Source organism: Dreissena polymorpha, chromosome 1 (genome assembly GCF_020536995.1).
Source record: "Dreissena polymorpha isolate Duluth1 chromosome 1, UMN_Dpol_1.0, whole genome shotgun sequence".
NCBI classification, from domain to species: Eukaryota; Metazoa; Mollusca; class Bivalvia; order Myida; family Dreissenidae; genus Dreissena; species Dreissena polymorpha.
The window spans coordinates 104,133,338-104,145,838 of NC_068355.1; the positions used below are offsets into that span (position 1 = coordinate 104,133,338).

Here is a 12,501-nt window from a genome sequence, read left to right on the forward strand (position 1 = left end):
AAGTGTGAAAATTGTTTCCGATCACTTACTCGTTAACGACAGATTGGCTTGATACTTCACATGCAGGCCTTTTTCTGCCTATCTCACGGGTCCGATAGTCGGACCCGTTCCCAAAGCCAAATATGCATTTTTTTTCCAATTCTCAAAAAAAATCACAATTTTTGACTGAAATGATTGAAGCCGAAAAATGTGTTTCCCGGTAGGAACTGTGTTTTAAATAACCATGTGCCGTGTTTTAGCGTGTTAATGGGAATACCCCATAAAACGTCATCGTATCGAGTGTTCCATAATACAATTTTTGTGACGTTGACACTTCAGACAAATGGTGGCCGGTTGTGTTTTTGCAATTCTTAAGACACATTTTCGATCAGAATTTGCTTTCAAATATTGAATGCTGGATTATTCAGAATTATCAGGTAATGTACCCGGTATACAACAAGTGATAATCATGTGTACGTATTAATTATTGTAAATTGGTTTACGCTAGCAGTGGACAATGACTGTTGCATGGAAAAAACATTTTAATACTTTTCTTAGCATTTTAGGGCAATACCTGTGTATGAAAACATTAGATTTAATAAGAAAAATTAAGAAAAATAATTTCACCAATAATGCTTTTGTCGATGAAAATTCTTCCCAATTTGAAAGATTTTGCGGCTTGAAAAAACCCAATTTTGCTTGGTACATTTTCCCAAAATAGACAGAAAAAGGCCTGCCATGTGAATTGGCCTTTGACTCAAACTCAAACAATTTTATTGAAGTAAATACAGGCCACCGGCCCAAAAATACACAATATACACAAATTTTATACAATCACATAGTTGCCTTGTAACTATTTCTATCCATATTTAATTATAAATTTTTAGATAAATATATAAATACATACAAATTGATGTTGTTTCACATGTAAATATACATATAAATACAAAGTTATGAATTGATGTTGTTTAACAGATGGTATACAAAACTTGCGACTTTATGGATACTTTCATCAGTATTTGATCCCATTAATGAATACAAATCAGATATTGAACATCCCCCATGGTACCAATTAAAAAGATATTGGGTACAGATGTCTCTGTGTTTATAGAAAAATGCTTGAAATTCACAATCAATAACACGTATGTTATTGTTATCCAGACAAAAATAACATAGTCTATCATCAAATGGGATATTTGATTGTCTACCAATCTCAATATTTAATTTGTGATTAGAACATCTAAATTTAGAAAATGCAATTTTATTTTTATATGGTATGTTCTCTAAGGTAAGATATCTTTCAGTATTTAGCATTGTTTTGTAATACATGTAATGGTGACAGCGAGAAGAATTGTTTTTATCACTTTGCCAGTTTTGAGTATAACAATCAATAATACGTTGGCGAAATACGTATGAATAAATTAACATCACCAATTTTTTTACTTATCCATACATTTCCATATCCATAACGAAATAGCATTGTTTTGACTTTTGAAGCCCAACATTTTCTTCCGGAGTCATCAAGCCCTTTTAACATTATATAACATTGTTAGCTCTACTGGCCAGAGGCCAGTGGGGCTTATGTCATGGTCCTGTGTCCGTCGTGTGTGTGTCCGTGCGTCCGTCCTTGCGTTAACTTTTTCTTTAATCATCTTCTTCTCCTAAACTACTGGTCCAATTCTCATGAAATTTCTCAGGAATGTTCCTGGGGTGAACCTCTTCCAAATTTGTTCAAATTATGCTCCTGGGGTCAAATTTGACCCTGCCCTGGGGGGTCAAAAATTGAAAATTTGCTTATAAAAGGCCTATTTTGTGAAAACTTTAAAAATCTTCTCGTCCAAAACCATTGGGCCTAGGGCTACCAAATTTGGTATGTAGTGACATCTTATAGTCCTCTACCAAGTATCTTCAAATTATGCCCCTGGGGTCAAATTTGACCCTGCCCCGGGGGCAATTAATTGAAAATTTGCTTATATAAGGCCTATTTTGTGAAAACTTTAAAAATCTTCTTGTCCATAACCATTGGGCCTAGGGCTACCAAATTTGGTATGTAGTGACATCTTATAATCCTCTACCAAGTTTCTTCAAATTATGCCCTTTGGGTCAAATTTGACCCTGCCCCAGGGGGTCAAAAAATTGAAAATTTGCTTATATAAGGCCTATTTATGTGAAAACTTTAAAAATCTTCTTGTCCATAACCATTGAGCCTAGGGCTACCAAATTTGGTATGTAGTGACATCTTATAGTCCTCTACCGAGTTTCTTCAAATTATGCCCCTGGGGTCAAATTTGACCCTGCCCCTGGGGGTCAAAAAATTGAAAATTTGCTTATATAAGGCCTGTTTTGTGCAAACATTAAAAATCTTCTCGTCCATAACCATTGGGCCTAGGGCTACCAAATTTGGTATGTAGTGACATCTTATAGTCCTCTACCGAGTTTCTTCAAATTATGCCTCTGGGGTCAAATTTGACCCTGCCCCAGGGGGTCAAAAAATTGAAAATTTGCTCATATAAGGCCTATTTTGTGAAAACTTTAGAAATCTTCTTGTCCATAACCATAGGGCCTAGGGCAACAAATTTTGTATGTAGTGACATCTTATAGTCCTCTACCAAGTTTCTTCAAATTATGCCCCTGGGGTCAAATTTGACCCTGCCCTGGGGGGTCAAAAAGTTGAAAATTTGCTTATATAAGGCCTATTTTGTGAAAACTTTAAAAATCTTCTTGTCTATAACCATTGGGCCTAGGGCTACCAAATTAAGTATGTAGTGACATCTTATAGTCCTCGACCAAGTTTCTTCAAATTATGCCCCAGGGGTCAAATTTGACCCTTCCCCGAGGGGTCAAAAAATTGAAAATTTGCTTATATAAGGCCTGTTTTGTGCAAACTTTAAAAATCTTCTTGTCCATAACCGTATGGCATAGGGCTACCAAATTTGGTATGCAATGACATCTAATAGTCCTCTACCAAGTTTGTTCAAATTAAGCCCCTGGGATCAAATTTGACCGTTCCCCAGGGGTCCTAAAATTGAACATATGCTTATATTGGGCCCATTTTTTGCAAACTTTAAAAATCTTCTTGTCCATAACTATTGGGCCTATTTCTACCAAATTCGGTATGTAGTGAAATCTAATAGGTCCCTACTTAGTTTGTTCAAATTATGCCCCTGGGGACAAATTTGACCCTGCCCTGGGGGTCACAAAAATGAACATATGCTTAAATAAGGCCTATTTTGTGCAAACTTTAAAAATCTTCTTGTTCATAATTATAGAGCCCAGGGCTACTAAATTTGGTATGTATTGATATCTAATAGTCCTCTACCAAATTTGTTCATGACTCGCAGATGACCCCCTATTGATTTTCAGGTCACTAGGTCAAAGGTCAAGGTCACGGTGACTCGAAATAGCTAGTAAAATGGTTTCCGGATGATAACTCAAGAATGCTTATGCCTAGGATCATGAAACTTCATAGGTACATTGATCATGACTCGCAGATGACCCCTATTGATTTTCAGATCACTAGGTCAAAGGTCAAGGTCACGGTGACTCAACTTAGAAAAATGGTTTCTGGATGATAACTCAAGAAGGCTTACACCTAGGATCATGAAACTAAATAGGTACATTGATCATGACTCGCAGATGACCCCTTTTGACGTTCAGGTAACTAGGTCAAAGGTCAAGGTCAGGGTGATTTTACACAGTAAAATGGTTTCCGGATGATAACTCAAGAAAGCTAATACTCCTAGGATCATGAAACTTCATAGGTACATTGATCATGACTCGCAGATGACCCCTATTTATTTTTAGGTCACTAGGTCAAAGGTCAAGGTCACAGTGCCAAATAACGTATTCACACAATGGCTGCCACTACAACTGACAGCCCATATGAGGGGCATGCATGTTTTACAAACAGCGCTTGTTATATTTTGAGATGATTCTTTACAAAGAAAGATGCTACTATTGTATTTGTTATAAATGTGTGAAAGGCTCTTAAGAAGGAACCAGAGATTATTAACCCTTTACCAAACACTAACAGGATTTTAAAGGTTTCTAGCTGACGACTTTATAAATAATTGTGATAAAAGGAGAAATTGCTCAAGATGAGCAATTTCTCCTTTTATCACAATTATTTCTTCCCTACCTGATATTTTCCTTCAGATTCCATTACAATTTAATTGTAGACTGCAACCTCTTTTAAATTGGGAATGTCCAAAATGTGTCATTTGGTAAAGGGTTAAGGCATTTTGATTCGTATGGGTCTTGTGAATCTGTTTCAAATCAAATGCATAGATTTGATCTTCAGCATCTAAAAATATGTGAAATAGGAAGAACGATTATATCTTTTGGAGAGATAAATGTACCTACGTTATAAGCAAAGGACCTGTGCAACAATTCCCAGGCTTTTTAGTCTGTTTAGTTAACATGGTAGTAACTTTTTCCATATATAAATGCTCACCCTTCCAACTTTAAGCGCCCAGTGGGACGAGGGATAGAAAGAGAAAGTCACATGCTTGAGTACATTTTAACCCATGCGCATTGCAAGTTTTTTTCGCATAAAAAACAGTGGAGCGATACAGGGCCATCATGGCCCTCTTGTTTAGGGTATCTATGATTAGGCATAATTAGTAACGTACACCAATATTTTATAAAATTGACAAAGTAGGTAACACATAATGGGAGACGTCCGCATTCACCATGAACAAGACATGTGTTAGTAGGTTTTTTAACATACAAAATTCGTTTACAAAATTTGTTATGTACAACTTCAATTGAGTCAATATACTCGTAACCCCATATTTGAGATCCATAACATAGAATTGGTTTGATCATACTATCAAACAATATAAATGATTCTTTAGTCGGGAAATACCCAAATGATTTTTTATAGTTGTAAATAGAAAAAATTGCTTTTTGTGCTTGTGCACTTAGTTTTTAATGTGTAGCGCTCCAAGATAATTTTGGTGTAAACATTAATCCCATGTATTTATAAATAGATGTAGTATTTATTTGCGTGCACTGGAAACTCCAATGTTCGTAATGTCTTAAAAGTCCACCGTTCCGTAATACAATTATTTCTGTTTTTTGTAGATTAATTTCCATTCCAGTTAAAGCACAAAATTCGTCAATAACGCTTAATTGCTGTTGTAATTTAATTGCTGTTTCGGCACAGCTAGCTACATCATCGGCGAACATTAGACATATAATGTCGTGGATTTCATTAGTAATGAATATTCCATTTCCACATTTCTCTCGTAACATCGTAGATAATTCATCGATAAATAATGTAAAAATCGTTGGACTGGTTTTATCACCTTGCCTGGTTCCAATATTGCATTTAAAAAATTCTGTTATGTTAACATGCGAAAACAAAGAGTGTCCGTCGGTTTGGATTTTCGTATTTTAAACTATACAGCGATGTATACATATTAAGTAAAACATTAAAAAAAAATCCATGTATGCCTTTTCTTTGTAGGGACTGGAAGAGTACATGATGATTGATTTTAGCGAAGGTTTTGCGGAAGTCAATGTATAAACAATAAAATCTACCACCATTTTTTAACAGATATTTTTTAGCTATAGCTTGTAGACGGAATATATTATCGATAGCTGAGTAACCAGTACGAAAACCTGACTGTGATTCATCAATTTTATTGTTGGTTTCTGCCCATTCGTACAATCGTTTATTAATGACACCCGTGAAGATTTTATACATTGTATTTGTAAGTGATATTCCACGATTGTTTTCTGGCATATGTGTTGGTCCTGATTTGTGAATAGGACAGATAATACTTTTCCCCCATGAATTCAGGAATTCTTTGGTTTCAAAAATGTTGTTAAAAATCTTAACAAGATATGGTGCTAAAATGTCAAAAGTATTTTTATAATATTCTGATGGGATGCCGTCTATACCACAGCTTTTGCCTTTTTTCAGTTTTCTAATGGCATCTTCGAATTCTGATAAAATGATTGGTGAAATAAGGGATATTGTATTAGGAGCAGGATCTACAGCTATATTGTCTTATAAAATGGGTGGTGCGTATCATATAGTAAATCAGAGAAATAATTTCGCCAATCTTTTGGACTTATACTTATATCAGTGCATATTTTTTGTTTTGCTTGTTTAATTTTTGTCCACAAATAATTTGGGTTATTGCGATTATTAATAAGTTCCCTTCTGTTTTCTGTTTGGAATTCCCGCATTTTGTTATTGCAGTAAATTTTAAATGTGTTTCTGCGATTTTTGTATTCCCTTAGATTTCCGTAAATACTTATATTTCTGCATTTTAAGAAAGTTACAATTTTCGTCCCACCATTTCGGTTGTTCGTCTCTCTTCCTCGGAGACTGTGACATGACTTCGCACTACGAATGAACAAAACTGTCACGTGACCACAAAAGTCAACGTCATTAGTCATTTTATGACACCAAACAGCCGCGCAAGGTAGGTTTTTTTCCAATACCTTTGCTGATCATCCTCTGACTTTCATACGACCTAGTGCAGGCAATATGGCATGCATATAGCTTTCGATCGGTATATCACGCGTTTTGTGTGTTGCTCTGGTTTTCGAGAACACTTCGGCGCAAATTTCCATTTAAGAAGCAAACGTCAGTAGTAAAATTACAAAGAGTCAGTGTTCTCGAAAATTAACGATCACAGAACTGTCTATGCTTTACTGGACGAACATATATTACATATGTCTATGCATAAACAAACAAAAATATTTGTTTCATTAAATGGCTTTTGACAAAAACACACACCCCGCCACTATTTCGAATACTATTTAAACTTAAATTTCTTACATGATCGAAGCATATACGAGTCCAAAATTGTATTAAATTCCCCGATACTTTTACCCCATGCTTCACTTAAATGAACTATATGAAATGACCTTAAAATGATTTAAATTCTGCATTATCTAGCATCTACATGTTTACTTAAACCAGCAATATTCCAACTAACAAAACTAAAATTAAACTGGTTTTCATTGCTATTTATAACATGTGTATGACCTCGGCCGTCTTCCTAGTCCATGACAGAATCATCAGAAAATATGTCATCTTCGCCTAGGTCCGTGTTGTGAGCGATTGGTCGCTTTCTGTTCGGTGTTACGCGTCGTGCTTCTACGTCATCAATCACGTGGTTGGTAACCAATCCGTGCTCTGAGTTAATGTTGTTGGTGGGTTTGTCATTTGGAAGATCATGTGGAAATGCACGTGGTCAAAACTCTGATCTCCGTTTACTGACAGTTATAATTGATTGTGTTGAGTCGCTGTATTTGTATACCGTGTCATTGATTATCAATTTGTCGTAACGAATGACTGCGTAGTTACCTTTCGACCGTTCGGACATCATGCGTTCTCCAAGGTGTTTTCTTTGTTGACCGATTATTTCACTATAATCCTGTGGAACAGAGAATGCACGAATTTTCTGAAGTATTATTTCACTATAATTCTGTTGAACAGAGAATGCACGATTTTTCTGAAGTAGTGTATTTGCCCGGTTTAAGATTTGTTCACAGTCCTTGTATTTCACGAATTTTACTAGTATTGTACATTTGTTTGGGTCACATGACTTAATTCGATGTGCTCTTTTAAGTTAAAAAAAGTCTGCTTGTTCCCCAAAATTAAGCGTTTCCTTTAAAAAAAATCGTATTTTAGATTCTGAAATGTCCCATTTTTAGCTCACCTGAGCGATAGCTCGGGGTGAGCTATTGTGATCACTCACCGACCGGCGTCCGTCCGTCTGTCTGTCTGTAAACAATTTGTAAACATCTTCTTCTACTAAACCATTGAGCCAATTTCAACTAAATTTCATGTGGAGCATCCCTAGGTCATGGGACAAAAGAATTGTTAAAAAAATTTGATCACATAACCAAGATGGCCGCCATGACCATATATGGTAAAAACCTTAAAAAATCTTCTTGTCAGAAACCGCTCATCAGATTTTCGAAAAATTTCACAGGGATGACCTTTGAAGGCTGCCCTGAAAAAGTTGTTCAAAGAAATTTGATTCGTCAAAAAACATGGCCGCAGGAGCTCGTTGAACTTTCCAAATTTGCACAGTGTCTTTATATCAATGAGGACACGAACCCTACAAAAAATGAGCATTATTGGTCCATTAAGTACAGAATTACCTCCCCTTGAATTGAGAAAATGGTGTTTATGCAATAAAGTCCAAATTTTTCATCCAATTCTTTCCAAACTTGTAAGAATTTAGCATGGTTCAAACAAGGGAAACAACTACGGTTTATGCATGTTCTTTTTATTACAGATTTGCCTCCCTTTAATTCATTCAAAATCTCATTTTACAGCAGAGATTCCAAATCTGACCTGTAAATGAGCCCCATATTTACTGCCAGTGCATTACCTTTTCCCATTTGATCATTCTTAAGTATTGGTCTTGTAATGCTGCTACTGCTTCTGCTACTGCTACTACTACTACTGCTACTACTTCTACTACTACTACTACTACTACTACTACTACTTCTACTACTACTACTACTACTACTACTTCTACTACTACTACTTCTACTACTACTACCACTACTACTACTACTACTACTACTACTACTACTACTACTACTACTACTACTACTTCTACTACTACTACTACTTCTACTACTTCTACTACTACTACTAGTACTACCACTACCACTACCACCACCACCACCACCACCACCACCACCACAACCACCACCACCACCACCACCACCACCACCACCACCACCACCACCACCACCACCACCACCACCACCACCCGTCAACAATTTGTTTGTGTAGACAGTAGAGGTCACAGTTTGCATCCAATCTTGATGAAATTTGGTCAAAATGTTTATCTTGATGAAATCCGGTTTGGGATTGTATTTGGGTCATCTGGGGTCAAAAACAAGGTCACTAGGTCAAATAATAGAACAACCTTCTGTAGACAATAGAGGTCACAGTTTTCATCCAATCTTTATGAAATTTGGTCAGAATGTTTATCTTGATGAAATCTGGGTTGGGATTTTATTTGGGTCATCTGGGGTCAAAAACTAGGTCACTATGTCAAATAATAGAAAACCTTGTGTAGACATTAGAGATCACAGTTTTCATCCAACCTTTATGAAATTTGGTCAGAATTCTTGATGAAATCTGGGTGGGATTGTATTTGGGTCATCTGGGGTAAAAATCTAGGTCAAATAAATAGAAAAACTTTGTGTTGACAATAGAGGTCACAGTTTTCATCCAATATTTATGAACTGTGGTCAGAATGTTTATCTTGATGAAATCTGGATTGGGATTGTATTTGGGTCATCTAGAGTCAGGAACTAGGTCACTAGGTCAAATCATAGAAAAACATTGTGTAGACAATAGAGGTCATAGTTTTCATCTGATCTTAATGAGTCAGGTGAGCGAATCAGGGCCATCATGGCCCTCTTGTTCTTGTAGACTGTCATTTATGCCATTAAAACAAAGATTGTTACTACGTGACTGGTTTTCAATGCGGTGTAATTTTTGTTTCATAAAGTGCATTTCTTCCCGTAGATGTTCGTTATCTTGCCATTATTGTTCATTATCATGTTTTAAATCGTTGACAGATGTAAATAGCTGATCAATCTTTGAGTTTATTCCTTCGATAATGTTTATTAAACGTTCATTTTGATTACCTATGTCAATTTTCATGTTTCTTAGAAATGCAAACATATCAGATTCGTTATTCGACTTACTTTGATCTTGCTGTCGTTGATTTTGTTGTAAATTATCGTTATTTGTTTGTGTGAAACTACCGAGTGATTGCTGTGGTGTACATGTAGCATAAGAATAAAATGTCCGCTGTCTTGTAGCAACACCTTCTTGTATCGTGCGTCGTGGTGTTTGCCCCTCCCCATTTTGATCGCCTAGATCTTGGGTCCCTGCAGCCCGTTTGTATTGGCTTTTGTTGCGTATTCCATCTCGTTTAGGGAGTCCTGGGTTTGTCTCTACATCGCCGCACAATAGGATCGAAATCGCCATGCACGTGATCACCTTCAAAATCAAGGACATTGATTTTCTTGTATGATTGTTTAATGTTATGACTTTAAAATGTTTAATACGTCTGCTTCTACATATGAACCATCCGATTTGCGCACACCACACTGTAATATCCACACCCATGATGTTTTAAATCCAAAAATATTTGAAAAATTACAAGTACAATTTTCCGCCATGTTATCCATGGGAGGCAACTACGATTTTGACAGTTCATGACCTCTACTGAAATTGAGGTCACTAGATCAAAGGTCAAGGTCTCTGTCACAATAAGTGTGAAAATCATTTCCAATCAAAAACTGGTTGACAAATTAACATATTGGCTGGCTTGATACTTCACATATGCATTGGCCTAGGACAGTAGATGACCCCTATTGAAATTGGGGTAATTAGTTCAAAGCCCATGCATTACATGATAATACATGTTAACAACTTTTCAAGGTATGAATTATAAACTGTTCAATCAAATGTGGATTAAGAAGGAAATAAAGGTATTATGCACATTCAGCACACTCGTTTACCAAAAATAAAATGATACCGACGATCAGATCATGAAAATGAATTGCAGTTTTTAGAAAAATCAGGTTGGTAAACGCATGTGTTGTTGATAAACATGAAAATATTCTTGAAATTGTAGTTTTTTCAAAGAAACACGCGAGTTTATAACGTTCAATATACGTCATATAAGCGGCGTACGATGCAATAACTATGTCAATGTAAAGGGCACGTCATATTCTTCACAATTTATTATTGAATAATGCAATAATTTTTTTTTTAAAAATATTTTCCAGGCAAATAATGGCCCTTAACATCCCTTGTCCTTGGGGTCACTAGTTCAAAGCCCTGTTTGGGGGGCATATGTCTCCGACTGCAGAGCTCTTATTGATAAAACATTATGTTTAACCAAGTTTTCCAAAGGAAAAAACTGGTTATTAGATTGGCGCATGTCAGCGGGTGGGCTGGCGGGCGGGCGGAACAAGCTTGTCCGGGCCATAACTTTGTCGTTCATTGTGAGATTTTCAAATCATTTGGCACATTTGTTCACCATCATTAGACGGTGTGTCGCACGAAAGAATTACGTCGATATCTCCAAGGTCAAGGTCACACTTTGAGTTCAAAGGTAAAAAATGGCCATAAATGAGCTTTTCCGAGCCATAACTATGTCATTCATTGTGAGATTTTAAAATCATTTGGCACATTTGTTCACCATCATTGGTCGGTCTGTCGCTCGAAGGAATTACGTCAATATCTCCAAGGTCAAGGTCGCCACGACAAAAAATAGATTTATTTTGAAACAAAGGGGGTTAATTTTAAACGATCAGTTCAGTATTACTTGTCTCCCTTTATCAGACTTTTTTTCAAATTGAAAACCTGGTTTTGTGACAATTTTGTCCCTTGTTTGTTAACCAGGTTTTCCGAAGGAAAAAACTGGTTATTAGATTGGCGAATGCGGGCGGGCTGGCTGGCGGGCGGGCGGAACAAGCTTGTCCGGGCCATAACTTTGTCGTTCATTGTGAGATTTTAAAATCATTTGGCACATTTGTTAACCATCATTAGACGGTTTGTCGCGTGAAAAAATTACGTCAATATCTCCAAGGTCAAGGTCACACTTTGAGTTCAAAGGTAAAAAATAGCCATAAATGAGCTTGTCTGGGCTATAACTATGTCATTCATTATGAGATTTTAAAATCATTTGGCACATTTGTTCACCATCACGGTACAGTGTGTCGCACGAAAGAATCACGTCAATATCTCCAATGTCAAGGTCGCCACAACTAAAAATAGATTTATTTTAAAACAAACTTACAAAGGGGGTTAATTTTGTTTGTTCATTTCAAAAGTTCAGTTTGAGTTGTCTCCCTTTATCAGATTTTTTTTCACAATGAAAACCTGGTTTTGTGACAATTTTGTCCATTGTTATTTAATAAATTAAAACGTGTCTATATTTCCCCAGAATGCACATGCATATGTGAGTGTTGGTATACTGATGACATGTGATGCAAATCTTGTTGTCCAAGAGAAACCAGCCATTGTGTATGCAGGAATCTCCAAAACCTTTGTAAGCATTCGACACATTTTAGATATTTTTGCCAATAATGAGTTATAATAATTATTACCAAATTTAAATAAATATCTAAATAAACTGTAAGATCGTTGAATTGATTAAAATACTTGCAAAACATGTTGATATACAAAACCTAATTTTAGTATAAATATATATGCCCATAATTAACATTTTTTTAAATTAATCAACAAAGGACTTTAAACATTTGACACCCCAGTGATTCAGTCGACATTACTGCCCATGTATTTCCAGACTCATGCCACTGACTTGGAGACTTTCCTACAAGGGAAGCAGCTGAGTGACCCAAGTGTGATAGCAAGTAGGTTACTTCATAATGTTTTTATGCTCCCCCAAAATTTATTTTGCTGGGAGCATATAGTTGCCGCTTCTTCTGTCCGTGTGTGTGTGTCTGTCCATCTGTGCACAATCAATAAAACTTTATGGGAAGCTTCAC

At 36.2% G+C, this 12,501-nt stretch overlaps 1 protein-coding gene across 6 annotated transcripts in view; it reads left to right on the top strand.

Moving 5' to 3' along the window:
* Positions 1 to 12,501, top strand: part of LOC127865162 (uncharacterized) — a 120,717-nt gene that overhangs the window by 28,910 nt on the left and 79,306 nt on the right. For all 6 annotated transcript variants that reach the window (XR_008042511.1, XM_052405078.1, XM_052405077.1 and 3 more), the window contains 2 exons: positions 11,937 to 12,041; positions 12,300 to 12,366. Coding sequence is in view for 5 of the 6 variants with exons in the window: in XM_052405078.1 (XP_052261038.1) it covers positions 11,937 to 12,041; positions 12,300 to 12,366 (172 nt within the window). In the remaining variant the exon portion in view is untranslated. The remainder of the gene's footprint in view (positions 1 to 11,936; positions 12,042 to 12,299; positions 12,367 to 12,501) is intronic.